Source organism: Fusarium subglutinans (genome assembly GCF_013396075.1).
Source record: "Fusarium subglutinans strain NRRL 66333 chromosome Unknown NRRL66333_c0000044, whole genome shotgun sequence".
Classification (NCBI taxonomy): domain Eukaryota; kingdom Fungi; phylum Ascomycota; class Sordariomycetes; order Hypocreales; family Nectriaceae; genus Fusarium; species Fusarium subglutinans.
This window is the reverse complement of record NW_023502107.1, coordinates 104959-128659: the sequence shown is the minus strand read 5'-3', so window position 1 is coordinate 128659 and position 23701 is coordinate 104959. Positions and strand designations below refer to the sequence as shown.

General features: G+C 49.1%; 9 protein-coding genes across 9 annotated transcripts; 4 read left to right on the top strand and 5 right to left on the bottom strand.

The window, feature by feature from the left end:
• Window positions 1–475: 475 nt before the first annotated feature.
• Window positions 476–2365, bottom strand: FSUBG_4888 (uncharacterized protein; the record flags this gene model as incomplete). Its single annotated transcript, XM_036682924.1, has 6 exons — window positions 476–698; window positions 751–1305; window positions 1352–1463; window positions 1511–1685; window positions 1735–1884; window positions 1934–2365. 6 exons carry the CDS (start codon window positions 2363–2365, stop codon window positions 476–478), a joined length of 1647 nt encoding a protein of 548 aa, XP_036539574.1.
• A 1440-nt stretch (window positions 2366–3805) lies between these two features.
• On the bottom strand, window positions 3806–5374 carry FSUBG_4887 (CMGC SRPK kinase; the record flags this gene model as incomplete). Its single annotated transcript, XM_036682923.1, has 1 exon — window positions 3806–5374. One exon carries the CDS (start codon window positions 5372–5374, stop codon window positions 3806–3808), a length of 1569 nt encoding a protein of 522 aa, XP_036539573.1.
• A 702-nt stretch (window positions 5375–6076) lies between these two features.
• On the top strand, window positions 6077–7795 carry FSUBG_4886 (histone acetyltransferase; the record flags this gene model as incomplete). Its single annotated transcript, XM_036682922.1, has 1 exon — window positions 6077–7795. One exon carries the CDS (start codon window positions 6077–6079, stop codon window positions 7793–7795), a length of 1719 nt encoding a protein of 572 aa, XP_036539572.1.
• A 524-nt stretch (window positions 7796–8319) lies between these two features.
• Window positions 8320–9669, top strand: FSUBG_4885 (mitochondrial carrier; the record flags this gene model as incomplete). Its single annotated transcript, XM_036682921.1, has 1 exon — window positions 8320–9669. One exon carries the CDS (start codon window positions 8320–8322, stop codon window positions 9667–9669), a length of 1350 nt encoding a protein of 449 aa, XP_036539571.1.
• Window positions 9670–10098: 429 nt separating this feature from the next.
• Window positions 10099–10731, bottom strand: FSUBG_4884 (uncharacterized protein; the record flags this gene model as incomplete). Its single annotated transcript, XM_036682920.1, has 1 exon — window positions 10099–10731. One exon carries the CDS (start codon window positions 10729–10731, stop codon window positions 10099–10101), a length of 633 nt encoding a protein of 210 aa, XP_036539570.1.
• A 1703-nt stretch (window positions 10732–12434) lies between these two features.
• FSUBG_4883 (glucose-repressible alcohol dehydrogenase transcriptional effector) lies at window positions 12435–14577 on the bottom strand (the record flags this gene model as incomplete). Its single annotated transcript, XM_036682919.1, has 2 exons — window positions 12435–13639; window positions 13686–14577. The coding sequence occupies 2 exons, from the start codon at window positions 14575–14577 to the stop codon at window positions 12435–12437; spliced, it is 2097 nt and encodes a 698-aa protein (XP_036539569.1).
• A 3429-nt stretch (window positions 14578–18006) lies between these two features.
• Window positions 18007–19890, top strand: FSUBG_4882 (sam-containing protein; the record flags this gene model as incomplete). Its single annotated transcript, XM_036682918.1, has 1 exon — window positions 18007–19890. The coding sequence occupies one exon, from the start codon at window positions 18007–18009 to the stop codon at window positions 19888–19890; it is 1884 nt and encodes a 627-aa protein (XP_036539568.1).
• Window positions 19891–20411: 521 nt separating this feature from the next.
• FSUBG_4881 (NADH-ubiquinone oxidoreductase complex 1 LYR family) lies at window positions 20412–20811 on the bottom strand (the record flags this gene model as incomplete). Its single annotated transcript, XM_036682917.1, has 4 exons — window positions 20412–20428; window positions 20480–20623; window positions 20680–20705; window positions 20765–20811. 4 exons carry the CDS (start codon window positions 20809–20811, stop codon window positions 20412–20414), a joined length of 234 nt encoding a protein of 77 aa, XP_036539567.1.
• A 180-nt stretch (window positions 20812–20991) lies between these two features.
• FSUBG_4880 (uncharacterized protein) lies at window positions 20992–22431 on the top strand (the record flags this gene model as incomplete). Its single annotated transcript, XM_036682916.1, has 3 exons — window positions 20992–21591; window positions 21642–21806; window positions 21859–22431. 3 exons carry the CDS (start codon window positions 20992–20994, stop codon window positions 22429–22431), a joined length of 1338 nt encoding a protein of 445 aa, XP_036539566.1.
• Between the last annotated feature and the right edge of the window lie 1270 nt (window positions 22432–23701).

Below are 23701 nucleotides of genomic sequence, written 5' to 3'. Positions count from 1 at the left end.
CAACAACAAATGTTAAATGGCTTAGCGATATGATCTGACTATGAAGAGACTGAGCCTGAAACGAGTTTGACGGTCATTTGTTTTATCCTGCCACGCTGCCAGGGTCCTAAGGTCATGTGATGCCCCAGATAGCCAATCTGACCCATGCAGGAGGGTCAGCAACCTGATGAACACGTACGGCACTTTTATTTTCACGAAACCGCATCACAGATTGGTTTGGTTTGTGCTACACACACTATTTATGTCAAGTTTCAGTCCTCAACCTCATCTCAGACTGAGTAGTACAGATTAAGCCTAATCCAGACTTAAGAGAGTCGTGAGGGATCTTTATTTCAATGTTTGAAAAGTTATATAGAGCAAGGGAAATCTCGAACTAAGCAACTGAGATACAGCGAGCTTCGCAAAAGGAAAGGCTCAAGGGGGCAGCGTAGAAGAGAATGCAGAAGAAGAAGAAACCATCAATCAACAACTGAAATCAAACGTTGCAAGGGAAGTTGGTCATGTCATCCCGACTATTACCGTAACACAGGTAGTAGTTCTCAATGACTTCATCCATGGGGCAAATTGGGATGTTGAAGACACCAGGAGCCTCGATACCACTACCAGCAAGGCTATCGAGGGCCTCTCGGCTAGGCTCATCGAAAAGATCAAGCTTGAAGCCATTCTTGCCACCATTAGCAGCCTTGGAGTTCAGAGATCTACATCAAAAAGTTAGAAATAAACTTTCAATAGCTATTTAATGAGGCTTACCCAATGATAATATTGTCGAGCGAGATGTCAGTGAACTTCTTGTCCTTCAGAGACTGCCATCCAGGAGGAAGGGCGAAATCACCACAGTTAGAATCACCAGACTTGCTATCACAGTTGGTGTTACGATCGCGTCCACCAAGGAGCCAATAAGATTTCCCGTTAAAGCAGAAACGGCCGTCCTTCAGAGCACCATCGTCAATCCAGTGCTGGTACATAGTCGTGAAAGTAGCCTCCTTGTTCCAACCGGGGTCTTGATCGCAAGCAACATCGGATTCTGCGATGAAGGGAATGACGACATCGGGAGAGTACTGCCATGCCATGGGGATCAAAAAGGCGTTAATAGCGCGCTTGACTTGCTTGGCGTGGTCGCCACGGTCGAGAAGCCAGTTATCGCCGAACATAGAGGCGTCGGAGATCATGGCGCCGAGTTGATTGTAGCCGTCTTCGGAACCGCCGAAGAGCCACTTTTGGGTTGCGAGGACGCCGTCCTTCCAGCCTTCGGTGAGACCTTGCATTTGAGCTGTGAGACCGTTCTGGACTCCAAGCTGGTCTTGACTGGCACAGTTGTTAGTTGAGGAAGGAAATGGGTGGTGAAGCATACGCTCTGCCGTTGAGGATGTCCTTGGTGAGTGTCAAAGAGTTCTTGACAAGGTCGTTGGTCGTATCCTTGAGTGTCCCAGCATTGGTGCTGTCACTGAACTTGGGGCCGATCACTGCTCATCGTCAGTCCACGTCCATGCATAAGAGAAGCACAACATACGCTTGTTCCAAGCAGGGCCCATAACAATACCCCAAGCCATCAAGGCAATATCGATAAGAATGGAAGTAGCAAGACCTCCCTCCTTGGGAGGAACCTTGCCAAACTCTGAAGCAATGATACCAATGTCGTTGTCACGAACAGCATCGCCAACAGCGTTCCAAATGTTGGAGTGCATCTAGGCAATTTTAGCTTGCCAGGGCTACTAAGAAAGGTAAGAAACTCACAGCAAAGATGTTTTCGAAGGAGTGAAGAATGAAGTAACCAGCAGGAACACTGGTAGAGTGGCACTGGAGGTTGAGATCCTCACATCCACTGCCTTCATCACTGAAAGTCTCGCAGAACATGTCTTGAGGGCCGTGAAAGAAGTTGGAAACCTACAGATATCAGCCATGATACCTCTTCGGGGTTCAATTTGCAACTCACATTGTTGGAAAAGTGCTTCTGCTCACGTCCACCAGTAATGTTCATCTTCCATCCCTCAATAACAGCACCCCAAGCATCACCAGCATCAACATTCTGCCAGCGATCAGGTCCATATAGAGTATGATCCTTGACACCATCAGCCTCACAGTTCACCGAGCGCCAGTCATTGCTATCCTCAGCAGGAATGGGAGCTTCGAAAGAAACTGTAGCGGTGGGCTGTGAGACATCTTCGGCTTGCTTCACTTCTGGGACAGGTGTGATTGCAGTAGCTGGTGCATCTTGACGCTTGAAAGCTTTGGGAGGAAGAACTGGTGGGATCACGGCGTGCTTGGGGTAAATTGCATGATTGCTTGCGGGATGGGTTGTGCCAGTGGAAAAGAGAGAAAGGAGGACCGAAGTGGTCAGGAGAAGAGGTTGTGTCCAGCGTACCATTTTGGAATTCGCCTTTTCGTAGCTTGCTGTCTATCTTTACTCAATATTTCGTTCATCATGGAGTTCTCGAGTTATTATATACTCTTCCCATCACCAGTTTCTCAACCCATCATATCAAAGGATCAGCACATCAAATTCAAAAGTAAGCCCTAAATAAGCTTCATGCAACCGTTGAGTTTTCTGCTGAATCCTTCTGAGCCTCCTCAGCCTCACTCGGTGTTGACATTCAGAATCATGTTGCTCCTGAATAATCCTTCTCGCTAATCTAGTGCCCGTCTCTTGGCGAGTTCACCAGTTAGACGCGCGGATGGAGGCACGTAGTGGTAGGGGTATGTTTTGACTTGGCGCAGGGGTTCAGAACTTGTTTATTGGTCCCTGCTTTAGAGGAATTCTGTTTAAATTTGAGATAGAACTTGGGAGATCATTTGCTTGGGAATCCCCGTATGAACGATGAGGGCAAGGCAGTCTTGAAGATCGTACTCTCAACTACTTATGAGCTAACCTAAGTCTTACGCCGTATTTTTGACGGCATCATGCGCTTCCTTCAAGCTGGATAGTGTGATCTTCGTTAATCCCTTTGGGGAGAAAAGCGCAATGTCGTTTAGTTTTGTGCTGTGGCCCATGACATCAGGAAGCATACGCCGTAAATCAACTCATCATCGACTATGTGTGGTTTCGCCATCCAATGTTTGAAGACTTAATAGTCATGGGGCTAAATTAAGATCCCTTCTAGCTTGAACTTCCAGCATACTTGGTATTTATGCATAAGAAGAATCAGGATTAGTTGCAACCTTATATCATAGATTCCCTAGCACGGCTCTTCTTAGACCCGAGATAAGAACAAGCAGTTTACATGCCGATCTTTCAGGAGAGTTGGTCCATATTGTAAGATAAGTAATCGCTATCTCCTGTTTCAGTGACCGAGTCGAGGCCTCATGCCCTTTCAAGTTCTGAACCTCAATTTAAACATCGACTCGGTTGTGAAGGATCTCAATCCTCTAAAGCATGATTAACTGATCATAAATTTCTAATAGGGTCTTTAAAGGAAATAAGCTCGGATGGTTTGTTTCAGATTCATCGAAGGATCTAAGGCTGATATAAACTTGACCCACGTGCTACATCGAGTGGCCTTGACTCGATGGACCCCGCTGTCATTGTAGGGGCATGGTTCTGAAGAGGAATATCATCAAAAATGTCTTGCCGTTCTCTGGATGGAGGCTTAACTCTGTATAATTCAGGCAGTTCTCACCCTAAGGAAGACGAGGCGTCTATCCTAAACGACGAAGAGATTTGGCCAAACTTAGACAAGGCAGCGATTTTAGTACTCCAATTTAGACTTAGAATGTTACCTGTTCTCCAAGGCCATATCAAGCAAAGTTCAATTGCTAAAGTATTGAAAATACTTCTGCTACATAAGTACAAACTCGAAAAAAGAAATATTTACCAGTATTCTGTTCTCCTAAAGCCCATCCTAAACCAGGAGTGATTCAGCATATCCTGCGCACTTATTCGCTCCTGGTAGAAGGATATTTTTCTCAATAGATCGTGTAGCAAATGGGCTTCTAGCGCCGAGATCTTTGGCAATGATCGAGTGTTACCCTCAATGTCACAATTCCCTAGGAGGTAAACAAGCCATCCCACTCCCCCGCCTTCATGGAGATAGGTGCCGTTGATTTTGACTGCAGATGGCTTCCAGAGCCTGTCCTCGTAATGCTCTGGATATGGCCTTTTTGTATTGTCGTACATGGCGGTCAAATGATCTATGTCTTGGGGATCGTAATTGATGATGTGTGCAAGACCGTCGCTCAGCCCTGCCTGGCTTCTGAAACGCGATCCATCTTCATCTCGTACAATAAAGGGCCTCGCTGGTGCTGCCTTATTCTCATTGGGTTGGGTTGGGTTGTCCCAAATGTCTCTGATCCACTGCTTCAGCGAACAGACCTCATCAGAGAGTTCCCTTGGCCAACCTTTGGTCTTGTCTGATGTTGGACGGCCTTCCTTGTCATAATATGGCTCTCCCCAATATTTTGGCAGTTCTCCAAAGTACTTCACACACTCTGTAACAAGATGTGCTGGGCAGTCGACGTGACAGGGGAACAGTGAGATGCCGGACCTCATATTCAGGATTGTGACACCCAGAGCCCAAACATCACTTGCTAGGCTGACCATTTTTCCTACAGCTACCTCAGGCGACAGAAATTCAGGTAGAGTTTGGATTGTCTTCGATGACGAAATTTCGAATGCTTCATCAAAACCAATAAGGCTTAATTGGTTCGAAAGAATATCCTCGCCACTTGACATGAAATCGAGAAAGCCGACAACGTAACGAGGAGCTTCCGGGCCCATGATCCTACCAGACTCAGTCTTCAATACGTCGATTATGGGCTGACCAAACAGGCGATAGATTCCTTGGTCGTCGAGATGGTCCAGATTGTGCATTCGCAGGAGCAGATTTGCAGGTCTAATGTTCCCATGGCAGATACCTCGGTCATGTAAGTCCCGAAGAATTTCTGTTGCTTGATAGGCGAGTACTTGAACAAATTGCGGCTTCATTCTGCTCTTCATATAATTCGACAAAGAGTGAAGATTTGGACCACAGAAGGGAAGAACCAAACAAAGATGACGGCCGTTGGGACCATCAATGTGGAAGTACCTCGTGAAGGTAATGAATCGAGGATCTCCTGCATCTTGGTCGTGGTGGGCTAGAATGTTGCGGCACTTGGCTATGTTCTCCTCAATGCCCGACGGCTGGTCAGCCATCAGGATCCTAAGAGCCACCCAACTCCAAGTCGAAGAATCGCGCGCAAGCCATATCATAGAGGTATCTCCAGCGCCGATCTTGTGAACTATTCGATAACGACCATCATCATAGAGATCGCCGAGATGGACAGGATGGTACCCTCCCACTCCGTACATGGGGTATTCAGAGTTAATTTGTGGCGACTGGAAATCATCTGGGAAATCAGGATCTGTCCCGAGATCAAGATCGTTATCCGACAAGAGAGACATTTCTATAGCTTGGGGTACGGAAGAGAATAGAAATAAAGTTATTGAAGAAGAGTACTGCTTGTTTAGAGCCGGCTGAGGAAGGGATGAAGGTCTCTTATATAGAGCTGCACAAAAGTGAGAAGGTTTGCTGATGGCCACGTATATCTTATTCCTAAAAGCTTAATATTAATTTTTCAAGGGATGATCGCATGCGAAATCAAGATGTTTGTCATAATTGAGTTTTTGTATATAAAAGGGCCAGAACCTTGACCCTAAAGTGATGGCAATATTTAGGTAATTTGACCTAAGTTTAGGGGGCTCTTTACTAAATTTATTTTAGTATCATCTTTTTAAGTCTCAAGCACAGGCTTTAGCCATTCTCCAGTTTTAGACTTTGAGGTTTGACAAGAATCAAGCTTTCTGAATTGTCTGATTCCAACACTCAAAATGCGTTGATGTTGATGAGGGGTCCACGTGACCATGACTTTGACAATTGCCCATCTCCGCATTGGGTGGGGAAAAATCTCAGCCCCACCACGATTTTTCCATCTGAAGCTTCTTTTGGAGGGGCAAAGATCGATAACTCATTCCCATCCATGTCATTTTGACTGGCACACAATTTCAGCCTCTTATCCGTACATACAATCACCTCAACAATCCCTCGTCACACAAACCTATATCGTCAATAAATACCAGTCTTCTCAAAAGACCATAACCATCATCATGGCCACCGCCACCATGACCGTGACGGCTGCGCCGATCAAGAAGAAGCCCGACATGGCTCCCGAGAGCGAGCGCTTCCTACGATGTTGCGCCGACGTCGCGAATGCCCTCATCGAGGACCACGAAGCCAGCAAGGCTGGTCGAGCCACACGCGATATCAACCTCAACTCCCTGCGAAATAAGCTCGCCAAGAAGCACAAACTCCAGAACATCCCGCCTTTGACCGCCATCATCGCCTCCATTCCCGAACACTACAAGAAATACATCCTGCCAAAGCTCATCGCGAAGCCCATTCGAACTTCCTCTGGTATTGCTGTTGTCGCTGTCATGTGCAAGCCCCATCGATGTCCCCATATCGCTTATACCGGCAACATCTGCGTCTATTGTCCTGGAGGTCCCGATTCCGACTTTGAGTACAGCACACAGTCTTACACTGGCTACGAACCGACATCGATGCGAGCCATCCGTGCACGATACGACCCTTTCGAGCAGGCTCGAGGACGTGTTGATCAGCTCAAGTCTCTTGGTCACTCTGTGGACAAGGTTGAGTACATCATCATGGGCGGAACCTTCATGTCTCTTTCTGAGTCATACCGCGAGGAGTTTATTGCACAACTTCACAATGCTCTTAGTGGATACCAAACGACCAATGTTGATGAGGCCGTGGAGGCTGGCGAGATGAGCAACATCAAGTGTGTCGGAATCACGATTGAGACACGACCCGATTATTGTCTGCAGCCTCATCTTTCCGACATGTTGCGATATGGCTGCACACGACTTGAGGTCGGAGTGCAGTCACTGTACGAGGATGTCGCGCGAGACTCCAACCGAGGACACACAGTTGCCGCAGTCGCGGAGACGTTCTGCCTTGCGAAGGACGCTGGTTACAAGGTTGTCAGCCACATGATGCCTGATTTGCCAAACGTTGGAATGGAGCGCGACATCGACCAGTTCAGGGAGTACTTCGAGAATCCCGCTTTCCGTACCGACGGTCTCAAGATTTATCCTACCCTCGTCATTCGAGGTACAGGTCTGTACGAACTGTGGAGGACAGGCCGATACCAGAATTACACTCCCAACGGCTTGATTGACCTCATCGCGAGAATCATGGCTCTTATTCCTCCTTGGACCCGTATCTACCGTGTTCAGCGCGATATTCCCATGCCTCTGGTCACATCTGGAGTCGAGAATGGTAACCTGCGCGAACTGGCATTGGCTCGGATGAAGGACTTTGGAACAACCTGCCGAGATGTACGGACACGAGAGGTTGGAGTGAACGAGATCAAGAACAAGATCCGACCTAACCAGATTGAGTTGGTCCGACGAGATTACGTCGCCAACGGCGGTTGGGAGACTTTCCTGGCCTACGAGGATCCCAAGCAGGATATTCTCGTTGCTCTCCTTCGATTGCGAAAGTGTACTGAGAAGTACACCTACCGAGAGGAGCTTATAGGCCAGCCTACGAGTATGGTGCGAGAGCTTCACGTTTACGGCACAGCTGTGCCAGTTCACGCTCGCGATCCCCGCAAGTTCCAGCATCAGGGCTTCGGTACATTGCTCATGGAAGAGGCTGAGAGGATTGCGATTGAGGAGCACGGAAGCGACAAGATCAGTGTTATTTCTGGTGTTGGAGTAAGGAGCTACTATAAGAAGCTTGGCTTCTGGTTGGATGGCCCTTACATGAGCAAGTGGCTGGATGGTCGTGAGCAGCCTGAGTAGAGGCAAGCTCCAGGGTAATGAATAGCATGAAGAATGAGACTGGAAATACCTTACGGCAGGGGATATTGCATTTACAGACGGCGTATTTGGGTGGGAAATGAAAAGTTACGGCATTTTGACCATTTTGTGCTTCCATTACTGGTTGATTGCCCTCCCTACAGAACCGAGTATAGTAAGATAGATATAACTCATGAGAGGTTGTGAGTCCTTGCTCCAACTCAGGCTCACACGTAATCCATTCATGAATGAAGCATTTCGATCCAGTACAGTTGGTCTCTCAATCATCCCCTTGAATTGTAGTCAGCCTATGATGAGCCCTGTAGCTTCAGGTCACCTGCGCTGTTCATGAGGATGCCTCAGATCTCGGGACCTGCTGGCCAAGATCAATCGTCATCTGCAGCACCCGATTGGTCCACGTCGCTTAGTCACCAACTCATCAACTCCCAAAGCCGACGTCAACCTGCTTCTGCTCACAGGCTCCCTCCCCCGTCTCATCTTTCTCTCGCCATGACTCCCTCAACGCCATGAACAATCGTCGAAATGACGTCCCGGACTATGGAACCGGAATCCTCCCGGCGTTACCTCCCGACGTCAACGTTGTGCTTCCAGACCGTGATCCTAGAAGCAATGCCGCAACTGCCGCCTCAGCAGCTGGTGTTCGTGCCTTGAGCACTCAACTCATCGCTTTCTACTTTCGTGCTCCTGCCAAGGCTTTCTTTAGAACGCGTGTGGATTATCTGGCTTATGCGAGGACTATTCATCAGGCGCAGACGGAGCTTATGATGAAAGCTGCTGCGAATGACCCTTCTGCTTCTCGACTCAATGTGTTTATGCGACAGAGTTGGCTATTGCTGAGAAGCACGACACCTGGAGTTTTGACGTCGGCTATTAGACAACAAGGATGGGGTATTATACCGAATCAGATTTTACCGCCTCTTATTGCGAATGTTGGTGTTGGAGCGGTTCTGTACACGAGTTATCTCCAAATTCTAGGACGACTCCATGAAGAGAGTGGACAAGCGCGGAAGAGGGTGTATCCACCACCTCATCCGATGCATACCTTCACAGCTGGATTGCTTGCAGGCGCACTTCAGAGTGTTGTGGCTGCACCCTTAGACGCTATCCAAGCACGGTATGATCATCGGGATTTGATGCCAAACGATGGCAGCGGGAAACCCCGGAGTATGTGGGCTTTTAGCGCAGAGAAGCTTCGCGAAATTGGACTCAGGGGTATTTTTGCAGGATGGGGTCTATCACTCGCCAAAGACAGTCTTGGAAGCGCTATCTTCTTCAGCACATTCGAGTACGTCAAGGCTCAAGGCTACTATCGTTTCGTTACATGGTACTACGGCGGGCTGGCTGAGGATATTGTCGATGTGCTCGCCATGAAGCGTCCTACACATGAACACCAACAAGAAGACGGCATGAGGCTCATTCGACCTCATTATGCCCTTGAGCCCATGTTTCTTCTTCTCGGCGGTATCAGTGCTTCATTTACTCAGCAGATCTTACTACATCCTTTGACGCACTTTCAAGTCAAACACTGGGATCATCTTGAAGACCTCGACGAAAAAGCCGCCAAACTTCGTGCTTCCCGAGTCGCAAACCCCGAAAAGCCGCGTCGACGATGGAGGATGCTACGAGCCTACTACCACGCATACCAAGAATCGCTCGCTGTGTGTCGAGGGGAGGCAGCAGCTGAAGGACTGACCTTGACGAAATGGTTATATCGAGGATTCTGGTGGAATGCGATACGGCAAGTTCCTAGCACGAGTGCGGGGCTGATCATCTTTGAGTTGATACGGCGCAAGTATGGACTTGGACAGGAAGAAGTGAGAATTACAAAGGATGGATACGACATATTGCTTCACTAGAGGCTGGACTGGGGTGGTGTGATGGCGTTGGTGCATAGACTCTTCTCCTCATTGTTTTGGGCTTGTATAGAAAGATCAGAAAGTATATAGAAATGACGGACACCTCTCTACGTTGTTTATAGTGTCACATATTCTTTTCTGGGCCGTGATCCTTGAAGATTTTTGTATTTTACAACGCTGTATTTAGTCTACCTATACGCCAAGGTAAACATATCCCAACCATATGGCGGGAGTTAACAAAAACATTATATATCGTTAGCGCTTTTCAACTTCTTCTTCTTCCTCCTGCTAATAATGCCCAGTATTATAACGTGACCTGTGTTATTGCTCTATGTCGTATTCTTCTTCACCTGCCTCTCGACGGCTACCGAGACTTAGTACAGGAAAGGAATGTCAGTGCGGTTAAGAGCTTATGTCAACACACAAAACTTAAAGCTTCTTATCCTGTTGGCGATTTTCCTCTCCCTTTAGGCGTGAATAGTCGGCGCCAATTGAGAAGCCCTCAATTGACCCAGAGACAGGATACTTCTCAAACCATCCATCAAACCAAAACGGGGATGAGAAATCGTAAGTTGCCCAGAAAATCTTTGATTGGTGATCGACGGCGGCAAGCTGGAACAGTAGCTGCATGGAGCACCTCTCGCCGCTACTGGGAAGACAGAAAGCTGCACCCTGAATTCCAAGACGGCCAATCGTTGCCCATCTAAATAAGCCGCTGTACAGAAGCCCCATGCGATGGTGATCCTCGATTCCGTGGTCCAGCATAGTTCCTTTGAGCCGCTGTAACTCCACCATGCGTAAGAACCGCCCAATGTCAACCTCATCTGGGCGCTGTAAGAAGCATGGGAGAATACGGGCAGTATTCTTGTCTCCTGGGATTGGGATTCGGTTGGCACTCCAGCCAACATAAACAATACCCCTCCGCAATGCAAGCTCGTGGAGCCAAAATGCTCGCTGAACCCTAGCAAAGAATGCAGGGTCAATAGGGTTGCCATCAAGATCTGTGGGTTTCTTGCCCGGAGGGTTCTGGATGATGGCTTGGAACATCCGACGGCGGAGCATGTTGGCAAGAAAGCAAGCCACATCATCTGAGTAGTAAGCGCTGTACAAGCGATACATCCCATCCCAGTACAGTTCTGCTTGATTGACCGAAGCGAATACAGAGGCAAGCTGGTTGACATGATCCGCCAACTCAAGAAATTCGTGGAGTCTCTTCCAGTTGCTCACGACTTCGGTTAGGTACCCCCTAAGGTTCCAAGAATTAGTCCAGGTAATGGTGCGTCTCTATCGTAAGTTGTCATAGTCGTTTCCTGGAGGCATCGTCGTATTGAAAGGGAACCGGAAGAAATTAATGGTGGCCAAGGCCAGATCCATGTTGTCAGGATGTATATATTTAGTGAGGGTTTCGTGCAGGAGAAGTGTGCTTCCGTTCCCCATCTCAGACTTGATACGCTCCACGAGGTCATTGATATATTTCGAGCGTGGACTTTGCTCCCGAAAGCTCTTGATGAAGCTAAGGGGAGTTGTCAGAGACATCTTAGTTTGCTGAGAAAATGATTCGGGAATAGCGGCTGCCGATGCTTTCCTAGACGCTTTATATATAGCGAGAAGTGGATGATTAGACAATAACGCTGGTGTCAGGTCGCAGGTATTGCGATGAAGGCAAAAGATGATAAAAAAGATTGACTGATGGTCGACTGCGTGTTCTGCGGGTATGTATATATCCCAGCAATCTGTGAGAATGTTGCAAGCTCGGCACGGCGGACGACAGACAGACTTGGCTGAGGTTGTTAGTCTCGTGAACATGAAGACATGTCCTGTAGACTTAAGAGTTTCCCCCCAAAGCTCTTGAACCTTTGGCGAGCTCGACTGGACTTTCATGAGTGTTCTTGCCAGGTTGATGGGTTTGAGGGGGGTCTTTCGAGGCAGCTCCGACTTGTTGCTGAGTCGAGTTGCCAGTTTAATATATATGTGTGAGGTAGGTGCATCATGCCGACTGACGACAAAACCAAAACAATGGTTTAATTTCGGACCAATACTAGGTAGCAGTTATTTAATATATTCGTGCTCGTTGGAAGAGATCAAAGTGCCTGAGACGTTGACTGACCAGTTTTAAGTTCGTGGAAGATTTCACAGTAAATATGTGATCTGAGACCAAAGAGCCACGTGAATGAGATATGACATCATCTATATTGGGTGGACGTTAGGTTCAAACGCCATGTAAAGCCTCTGTAGTCAAGTGACAGTTATATGCCCTTATCTGCCTAGGTACATTAAAGGGGCGCAATGGTGATGCGGTCTGCGGCCATCCGCTTTCGAAAAGGGTGGCTTGTGAGAGACAAGCTCTGACTTACATCATAAGGTCTAGCCATGCCGTGCAAGACAAACAAATCATGCAGGTAGGCAGAAAGATAAGAAGGGCGACCAATAGCGTCATGATACTCACATAAAGTGCCAAAGTGGAAAGTAAGAAACCGCCCATGTCTCTCGTATTCAAAAGGCCACATCACAGAGGGAACAAAGACAAGAACATTGTGCATCAATTCCTACAATTCCACCTAAAATGCTTCCCCTATCTCCGCTTCCTGTGTACATTCCGCTAACATCCCCCCCACCGACCTGTCCCCCTGCCCCCAAGAGCCGTTGCAAGATCCTCAAAACTCCATGACGAAAAACCAAAATAACTACATCCAGATGTACGTATCGACGTATTTTCCTCGTGCGAGGATTTGGGTTTCGGGTCCCAGCCCTCCCGTCTGCGGATATCAACCGCGTGACCCGGGGCCAAAGTCCGGTTCACGATCAGGGAGGTGCTTCTTCTCCTTCCGGCCCTTGATCACAAACTCAGACATGATTTGGATGTGATCTGCGGGGAAGTGCCAGTAAGGGAAGGCGGGAATTCGCTTCAGGTATTCGGGGTCGGGGGGTCCAAGAAGGTCTACTACCTCCAGTGTATTCGTAGAGTACCAGATGTAATCAATCACATCGGCAAATCCAGGCGTATAGTTGGTGAATGGCATTTCATCGGCAGTGCCTTTGATGTGGGCGTAGGCGTCTCGGAGACTGAAGGGGTGTTCAATACCGTCTCGCGTGAAGCTGCCGTACTGGAAGCTGCTCAATTCTAAGTGGTCGGGTGGTACACGTCCCATAGACATCAGTTCATATACTGAAGAGTCTTCTGTGGAGTTGAAATCACCGCAGACCAGCAGAGGAAGCTCGGTATTGGTGCGATACTCTTGGCTGGGACCTGGTTCAGCTTGGGGTACAGGTACCTCGTCGTCTCCCATCGGTAACACAATCATCTTCTTGTCCTTAACAGCTGGCCACCTCGCGTACTTCTCTGCAAGCTTTGTAACATGCTCCATGAGAATACCAGTTTGGATAACCTTGACATCGGCCAAGGCAGAGTCCCACGTGAGATGGGCGTTGACCAGGATAATTCGAGCTCCGGTGAGACGAGACTCAAAGAAGCAAATGACAGCAATATTGTCCTTGGGCATTACACGGTTGAAGACGTCGTGCTGGTTCTTCATATCGGGGCGGTTGATGGCAATCGTGGCGAATTCGATAAGCTGCTTGTCAAGAAGAATGAACTTGCTCTGCTTGTAAAAGACGGCACAACCGTCAACAGACTGTGCATCCTTCTCCGACATGGTCTTGGCTCGGGACTTGGGCCAATGAACGCCCTTGTAATCCATCTGAGCAAGTTCCGGGCTGAGGTCCTCCTTGAAAGCATCCGTTGATACCTCCTGAAGAGCAAGGAAATCCGCATCCCTGATTCGGAGTTCTTCCAGGATACATCCTTTGCGATACTCCCAGTCGAGGGCACGGGTGGGCGTATAACCGTAAGTCTGGGGTGTCGCATACTTGTCGCAAAGAATGTTCCACGAGAAAACCTTGATCCTCTCCAGACTAGGTGACACGTCCTCTTGTATAACGATGGGCCTTCGGGGTGTGGGAGGAATGGGCACTGTAATTGTTAGCATAAATCGTTGCGAGGTGCGCCATCGACTTACTAGGAGTATTTTCCTTCAGGGTATGTATCAGACTCTTTGTACCCTCCTCCATGATTTTATGTTTCACATCCGCGTCCAATGGGTTGCCCTCGATACCGAGCATCTCCAGAAGGTGCAGTGATCCAAGTTCGTTCGGTAATATTTGGATGTTGTTATTGAAAAGTAACAGGTTCTTGAGATAAGTGCACATTCCGATCTCGGGGGGGATTTCGATTATCTGGTTGAAGGAGGCGTCAAGGTGGCGCAATGCTCGTAGTTCTCCAATTGCGTTCGGTAGTCGTGTCAGTTTGTTGGAGGCGATAAAGAGCTCGTTCAAAAATTTGTACTTGAAGAGCTCTGGAGCCAAGTTGCGCAACCCCTGCCCACTCATATCCAGATTGTGCCAGTCCTGCCGCGTTGCCTCCTTCTCAATAGCCAAGGGTCGTCTTCTATCAACACCATCGTCTTCATCGTCCGGGTGGGCGCGTAGGTTAGCTGATGGTGGGGGACCAATTCCTCTGTTTTCCGACGCTCTGAGCCTAGCATAGTAGTGCGGTTGTTGTTGATCGGTCATGGCAGAATGCGCTCGTTCAGCATCTTTGTGCATTCGCAGTTGCTCTTGCCACATCTCGTTCGGAGGTGGCTGTCCTCGGTTTCCTGCAGAATGGCCATTCTGAAGTGCATTCGGGTTGAAGGGACTCGAGTTAGAGAGCACGCCTGGGGCAAAGGTTGAGTGATGGCCTAAGCCATTGGCGTTAGGCATTCCATGGTCGTGCTGAAGTCCTTGGTGGTGTTGCGTTTGAGAAGGGTGTTGATGTTGGGTATGCTGATAGTTGTATAGCAAGTTTGGGATGCCTCGCCCGGCGCCGTTGAGCCGAGCATGTTGACCCTGCCCGGAGTGTTGAGGATACATTCCGGTAGGTATTTGTGATGTGATTATGATGGTTATAGTCTCAGGGGTGGAGGTCTAGGAAGTTGCGCCGGCGAGCAGCACGGCGGTAGATATCGCTGGTCGGTCGTGATGGGAGGAAGTGAATATAGCAAATCGCTGGAGAAGCTCATCGGCCGTCGTATATAGCGTCGACTTTTGACTTTGATAGGACTCGCGTAACAGCGGGCAGTAGTTGGTTGGCGACGGAGCTCGAAACTTCACCCAAGGTTCCAAAAGAGAGAAAGCAAAGATAGCTCGCGTTTACGCATCAGCCTACAGCTGTCACCGGAACAATTGTTGTTGCTTCTTGGCTCGGATGGAGAACGTCGGTTCGTCGGCAGGTCAATACCTTAGCTCATCGAGAGGTGTCGTTGCGACAGTCCCAGGAGATCTGTGGTGGCTTGATAGTGATGAAAGGTTAAATTTTTTGAGTCACGGTCGATTTTATCGAAGCGACAACGTTTTTCTTGTAGAAGCAGAAGTGCAGAGTGTATGTGAATCAAGAAATACTGCACATGTAATGATTAGTTAAAGCTTTGAAAGAAGGGCATCATGGGAGGGGATCCAAGCTTTAGCGACACGTTGCGCTGTGATTGCTAGCTTCTGCGGGGCCAACGGACCTGTAAAGAGCGATCGCAACAATGTAGATATTCACTGAAAAAAGTCAACTGATACTTGAACAGAAGAAAAGTGGCCGATGGCAGAGGGAGCGCATGGATATGACTGTGATGCTGGCCGTGATGCTGCGATGAACGGAATTGCAGCCCAGAAGCGGGCGTTTAATCACGTGCACCTGCTCCGCATTCTGATGGCTCGTGCGAGGAGAGTCAGAATCGACAATCACGTGCAGCCTCTCTATAATTGCGCGACTCGCCTAGAACGACGATTCAGCCTTGCAAGGTCCAGGCCGCATCTGGTCGACGATAGTTGCATGTTCTTGTGCCATGGTGAGACAGAACACGTTCGCGAAATATGCTTGCGTTTCTCATGTCCAACGCAAGTTTGTGTCCTTTTGGGCAGAATCCTCTATGAGCAGTCGTATGTTTGCAGCATCATGTGCACATACGGAGTTCATCAGGGGATTGAGACCTACCACAGATTGAGTTCACCCTCTATGATCACGATACAATTACTAGCGTGTTTTTGAGCCTCAACGTAGGGCTGTCAATTGGCTCGAAGTGCCGTAGTGTATGTTCTCAAGAGGCCAGGAGATACATATGCACATGTACGTTTATGGACAGTTGGTGCTCGAACCACATGAGACAACATGTGTTATCTGTATGTTCCAGGAACAACATCAATCAACTCGCTGTCGACTCCACCAGTAGACGCAGCTGTAGCCAGGAGGATACTGCCAGCCTATGAAGTGACGCCATTGATCAGGTCTCATCTCGCAAAACGCCATCGCTCCGACAGCCCTGTTATTTGGCGTCCCACGGAGTCAATGGTTCCGTCCACTAACACAGACCGCGTGCAGCCTCGGAGTGAGTCAAGATGGGTTGAATGGATAGGAAGCAGCACCATCGGGAGAGGGAACCATCATGCTCAATTCAACCAACTGAATTCTGGCTCATGTATCACGTTACCAAGACTCGAGTCGAAGAGGCAAACACTTCAGCTCAAACCGGTATGGGCATCCAATGTTATGCCATTCGGCCGAGAATAGGACCGTTGGACAATATTCATCTTCGGGTAGCGCTCCTGTCACAGAAATGTCTCGTTTGAACTTTGAACAGCCTATCCGTTCCGGTACGGGAGAAGATCGCAAGCTTGACTCCATGGCTAACTCGGCAATCATTCATGCGAGCAGCCCATGCGATTGGTACGTTTACACTCACTGAAACGTGAACATGGGAGACTATGTTTACGCTGTCAGATTCAGATGCAAGTTGAAATTGGGAGTTGAATCCTCCGGACATGGTACATGGATGGTACTAGCAAGTGCATGAGAGTCGAGAAAGTTTAGGTGAGCTGCGGCCTGCAGAAATCACAAGTTAGAGAGCCACTGTTCCCTGTCGAACCAACCACAAGAAACCTCGGACCACCAAGGCCAGGCTGGATAGGAAGCAGCTAATTCGATAAGCGTCAATAAAACATCAGGCAAAAGCTCTAATGTGCGGGGGATGGCCAACCGAAGCGCGCCGCTCCACACCCCAGACAGTTGGGAACTGGGGAAATGCTGCCTTTTGGCCCGAGCAAGCGTGAAAGCGTGAAAGCGTGAAGCATGAAGGATGGGGATGGCCGTATATAGAAAGTCACCGCTGCCGCCATTGCAGGCAAAGTTTGCTATTTATTACTTGTTTGCTTCATTGCTTGCTTGTCTGACCTGAAACTGCTGTGCTGCACATGCACAGTACAGGACATGCAGTTTGCCCTCTTTCCTCGATCTCGAAACAGATCAATCCACTTGTGCTCGATCTCGACCCAACTATCCGAATTGCTGTTTGCTGAGAGTTTATCAACTACACCGACTCTGGGAATTGTACGCGTCCCTGCGGCGCTACCCGTCGCCTTTTGATAAGGACAAAACAGTTATCACATCCTATCGCAGGGACTGTTTGTTGCCAGCCAGCGAACGCCATCATAAAGAGCTGGTTGCACCAGCGGATCCAAGGTCGCGCCAGCACAGACGCCTTGTCCACCAGGCTTGAGCATAAAAGCCATCAACGGCATAGAGATAATGACGTTGGCTTCTGCTTGTTAGGAAGTCAAGTCAGTCAGGCACAATCACGAAACCAACCAGCTTATTATGAAGGGTCCACGCACGACCAACAACGTTTGATATCACGGTTGCAAACGGTTCCGGCACTCGATATTCGCATCCATCCACATCCGCATTTTGCTTCCCACACATCATCACGTTTGCGCGAATTACGGATACATAGTATCTTCAGCGTAACGCTGGCCGATGAACGAACCCTGGTCTTCGATTTAGGCGACACCTCTGATCAGACAAGCGTCAACAAAAGGGCCAAACAACCAAGGGCCTTCTGCTACTGTTGCTTTTACTGCCCCTGCATGGTCCGGGACGCAATCCGGCAACCACCCGGACTTGATAACCCAGTTCCGCGGGCCAGAGAAGGGTTCTAGAAGGGCCAAAGGTGCTACCGACCGGGGGCCAGGAGATTTGCTGTAGGTACCGTTTGGCCTACCATCGCGGGTCGTTGGACTTTGTGTGTGTGTCTGGTTCAGTGCAGTTCGTCAGTTGAGTAAGGTAGCAACCCAAGTGTGTTTGCTAGCGGCGGTGGAACTGGAACACGCCCGGGCAGTTATTTTACCTAGTGGCACCCCTGTTTAGGTAGCCGGACCACTCAGCACCCCTTACCCTTCCCCGTTCACCAAAGTTATCCACCGGAAAGCTTGCGCCAAAGAGTATAGTATAGCGGCATACCTTACCTTAGGTAGCCAACAATGTCGGAATGGAGCGGATTTTACTACGCTTCTGCCAACCCCTTACCCACCTTTGCTCGCCGTGCAAAGGCTGCTGCTGAAAAGGAGCGCCAGCGCCCTGAAACTCCTCCTCGATCCAATTCGGATTCACACGACATTGCCCCAAACTCCAGCCGCGCAAGACGTCCTTTTCGCCATACAAGGACGTCTAGTGGGAGTCAGGGTAGTCGTTCCTCGCACGACTCGTCGCTTGTGCATTCCATAACCAGCCCCAATACCAAAAACGGCCCCGCCCTGCCAGAGGACGACTCTCATTACTCGCACTCAAAACTGTTATCATCTGACTCGCGCCAACAATCTTCGAAGCCAGTGACGACTACAACCACGACCACGACCAAGACCAAGACCGCCTCGACCTCCAATAAACATCTACCTACCAAGAGTCTCACCAGCGGAGGCGCATCGCCGTTACACTCGCCTGTTGTCTTCAATCGGCCTGTGTACGTCGACAAGACTCGACAGCGCGATCCTCGTCGTCAATCTTCCGCTGCGACCCCAACAACAACCTCAGTTGATCTGAAAAATGTCACCATGTACTCTCAGTTGGATGCAGGCAACAAACTCATGTCAGGGACGACGAAGCAGGTAAACCTCGACTTTCCTCGAACAGACTCGGTCTCCTCCACAAGTGGCAACACAACTGTCTCGACACAAACCATGACCTCGACAGACCACTCCAACTCTGACCCCGCGACAAAGCCCTTCATCGTTAAAAATGGCCGCACCTACTACAATGACCCTACGTCAGCGTACCCTCTCCCCACCGACCTTGCTGAGCTCCATCGCCAGAGCCTGCGGACGCTCTTGATGATCCAGGTATATGGCGCACCTGTCTACACGCCATTCATCCGAAATAATCCCCCGCAGCGGGTGTTGGAGGTCGGATGTGGTACAGGATTTTGGAGTATGATGTGCCACAGATACTACAAGGAGCGAGGCCACAATGGTATTCACTTCACAGGCATTGACATCGCCCCCCTGGCCCCTGGCAGTCCTGGATCCCCTGCCGAGCTGTGCAAGCCAGACAAAGACATGAAATGGAGATTTGTTCAGCACGATCTTCGACATCTACCATGGCCCTTTGCTGATGAAGAGTTTGATCTGATCATGGTCAAGGACACGTGCCTGATGGTTCCGAGTCATGTTTACCAACGTTTCGTGGAGGAGTATCTTCGCATGCTCAAGCCTGGAGGAGTGATGGAGATATGGGATAGTGATCCAACTTTCCGCATGCTGCGACCTCATGTACCAAGCGCAATGCCCGGATCAGAAGAAGCAGAAGAGCATGAGGCAGCCCTTGATCTAGGCGCCTACCTCATGACTTCCAAAACACCCCTTTCCGCGCCATTGAACTCTTTTTTGGTTGAGTACAATACTTGGCTGTCAAGGACTCTGGAAGGACGACAGCTTTCACCTGTGCCATGTTCTCTCATTGGGGCCTTCCTCCACGCTGAAGCAGAGGTGCTCATGGACATCAAGACAAAGCGTCTAGCCATCCCCTTGAGCGAAGTCCGATGGGAGCGCGAAGGCGTCGGCGGTGTTGTCACTAAGGATGGCAAGTCGTACGTGGAGATGAAGGCCAAGTCAACACCGCACCAGAAGGTCGAGAAGAAGACCTTGACACCGGGACAATCTGCGCTTCGCAAGACGGCGCTCTTGACAGTTGCACAACAAGTGTCGGCACTGGAACCTATCATCAGAGAAGCGAGCGGCAAGAGCCAGGATGAGTGGGATGCGTGGGTAGCTAAGATGATGGCGGATCTGATGAGCGAGAGCGGGACAAGCTGGGGAGAATGTTTGGAGCTGGGAGTGTGGTCGTCGAGAAAGAGACCACGCAAGGAATAAGCTCTGGGGGTCACTGTGGTAATTCTACCGCAATCTTCCCACGTGGATTGTGACGAATGGCTCAACATCTATGTCTCATGATAGATGCAAGACTGGAATGCTTCCCTGACACAATAACTACACACACCCTGGACCTCAACGTCCCAAATAACCTCGATCAGCATCTTCTACATGCCCAACATACCCTCCTTTCCCCTTTACGCGTTGGCGTCATATCGTTTTCTCAATGTGCGATACCTTTTCAAGTAGTACCTATACCCATATGATTAGTAAAAAAGCAGGTTGACGGATAATGGTTGGGATATCAGGATAATGTAGCTTTTGGGATAAATGAACTTATTGGCATGGACTGGAGTGTTGGTGACTCGTGAATTGTGATGTGACGGATGCCTTGCGTCGATATGCGATGTTTAACAATAGACGGTGGTACTCATGGCATACAACATTAACAATTAATCATACTCGAATATGATTTGCAAGTTGTCTCACGATGTGGCCGATGCATGGCAATGAACAAGAACTTACAAAGCTTCGATTTCTATTGTATAGGTTAGCCAATGCCATCAATCCACTCGATTCAGAAACATACCCTTCTTAACATATTCAGCTTGGGCAATTCCCTGGCGGATCTTATCCTCATCACGCTCTCCAGCTTTCGAGATGAAGGCCTTATGAAGACGAGGTCGGAAATAGTCAAAGCCGAGGGGATACTCTCTTCCCATATACAGAAGCTCTATTACATCACGGTCAGCATATGCCTCACATGACAGCTTCAAGACCTGGACAGACCTTTATAGATGGCGATGACCTGCCGTCTCAATTGCGGATTTAAGCTCATATCAACTGTGTTTGTGTATGGATCACGGTCTCATACAGCCGCGGAATACCGATGCGGATGATGTATGATGCTGCCGCGGCCATGCCCAGACTGTGGCGTAGATCCCCCACTTCAGCCTCGTTGTTTCAGCCACGAAACCTAACATTCAGCTTCTACATTGCACCATCGTCAACTGTTTTTGAAGATTCCGATCCACGCCCTCGCGATCCCTCGAGTCGAGACTCCTTGCTCACAGCCCAGATCTGGCTCGGAAGCTAACCGTCATGTCAGCAAGAGGCCACAATGCTCTGAGGGGCTCCCGAGCACTCTTCAGACCTCTGAGCTATGCGCGTCACAGGGACATGATCAAAGAAGAGCCGGGGCAGACGCAGAAGCCAAAGGAAAAGCGAACAACAAGGCCCTGGCCAACTGGTGTACTGGTACCAGGAGCCAAAGCAGCACGTCTGATTCCTGCAGACCAAAGTGCCAAGTGTACCACTATAAGAATCCCGAATACCTCCACAGCGTTTTCACAATGGCCGACGCTCAACAACTTCAAACCAGCGCTACAACCACGAGCCAATGGAACTATACCTCCTGGCGCAAGCAGTGGCGTTCAGGCAACAGTCGACACCGACATGGAGATGGCGATTCTTCCTTACTTGTACAACGATCTTGGTGTGCTGATCTTTGAAGGCCCCAAGTGGGAGCAGGTTAGAATTATGTCAAATATCCTTCAGAGCGTCGAGTGTGAAGAGTGTAGACTGCCGAAAAGAGATTGGACTACAGACAACACATTATTCGAGGTGAATTATGACAAGTGGAACGTATATCGTCTAAAGTTAGATCCATACAAACACATCAAGACCACTTTTCAGGGCCGCGTATGTAAATGTTTCGAAGTGGTAAAACACACAACGCTAATGCCACGCAGAGAAAGAAACGTAGCATAACACCCAATGGACTGTATAATCTTACCAATACTGCGCTTAAAAAATGGAAAGCGGATGGGATAGGAGGACCTGTGCCTGTTGGAACTGTGCCTGGTTCTGTCAAGATGTACATTGTGAAGCACGTTGACGGGCCAGGACTGGCGAATGTAAGTCTCTCCTCGTAGCTCACCTGATCTCAGGCTGATACTTTCGTCATAGGATACCATCAATGGATCGTATCTACCACAACTGCATGTCTACGTTGCGACCGGGATTCGGGGCAACACAATCTACATGAGTATCGAGTTTCACACCGTTGGCACAAGGCGCTTGGTCGGCGTCACAAATCTCAAACTCAGACCGACCTTCGAGTCCTCATCCACCAAAGACACGACCGAGAAACCCCCTCAAGGGGTTGATAGAAATACCGATTTCGGCCAAGAATTCGCCTCTGTCGAGGAGAAGACGGGGGCCGGTGGGAAAGCAGATACTTGTTCCCTGAAGCAAGCATCTCAGCCTCCACCAACCTATTCCAGAAGCATGGAAGCTCCGTGGGAGCTTTACGAAAAGCTGGTACCAAGTAATGCACGCCGCAACAGCGAGTTATATAGACGAGCGATGTTCAAGGTATACAAGCTGGAGTTCAAACTCTGGGCGCAGAGGAGGAGGGCTCTCAAGAAGCAAAGAAAGGAAGAGCGAAGGACTAGAAGCTTTACCAAGATGCACAAGAACAGGTTGGCGGCCGTAGCTCAAATAGAAGAAAAGTATTTAGATGCTGATGGAGAAGCTTAACACGGATGGGATATTGGAGGAGATTCGTCGAGGAGGGGAGGGAGTTACGTGGGACGAGCGTTAAGGGTGAGCATTAGGGGGGTTTACGTGTTGACATGAATGAAGATCATGGCGAGGATCCGGTGCATGGAGGATATCACATCATGAACGCATACTCTGGGGAATATTCTTTGCGCCGACGAATCAATATTTCCGCGATATCTACAGGATCTTGACGGAAGGACTCGCAACTGATCAATGATCTCAACTTCCACAAGTACCATGTCGTATTCTTAGTTAGAATAACCTTTTGTTTAGAGACGTAAGATAGATAAAGCCCCATTACATCGCAAGGTCGAAAGCAACGTTAACTGAAAATGACAACGAGTGAAGCCTTGCCGGGACCTAGCCGGGTATCAACTGCAAAGCCTGAGATAGCTTTGCTCACACGGGCAAGCCTCCAGGAGCAAGAAAGCTTCTAAAGTTGTATTAGGCTACCACAATAAACTGGTCTAAAATCCCAATGAGATATTCTGAGTTTACCTAGGTCTTTTGGTCACTTAGACAACTAAGTTTTCTTGCCTCCCCTTGCAAGTCGCGGACAGCAGCAAGTATCGAAGCATCAACTGATGGCCTCATTGTATGCAAATTGTGACTGGAAAGACAATTTCTTTGCCAGAGGCTGCTGCATGGCTCATGCTAAGTGTGTCTCGTCTTGATTGGCATGGTGAATGCCAGACGAGACGAATAAAAAGGGGTTGAGCACACCCGGCAACATCGGAAAGCTTCTGAGACTGACAAGCCCGAAGTCATAATATCAGTCAACCAAACCAGAGCAGGCAAGTTGTCACAAGCCACACCAACAGGTATCAAACTTGTACCTGATAGACACGAGACGTGCAAACAGATCGGGTTGCCTATTTAGGCAGTAATCTCAAGTCATACCATCCCCAAGCAGGACTGTCCCTCGTTATCGCTCTCCGAGGCCATTTGTGGTGGTTTTCGCGACAATCATCACCCCCCGGAAAGAAAACAACGCATCGGAAGCACAACCGGAAAGCGTGATATCGGAAGATATCACAGCACATCATGCCCTGCAACATTACAGCACCAGCGATTCTCTCCGTCCAGACAGGGCTGGCTTCGAGTGGCGCCCGTCATGCAGCAGCACGGGGCATCCCGCATGAAAAAAGAGTCGAAGCTCCAAAGCTTCCCCCGCCTAGAACAGGGTCCAGAGTATCATAGCTCGTGAGTTAGTTTTTAAGTATTCAGCTTCAGATGCAACACAGTA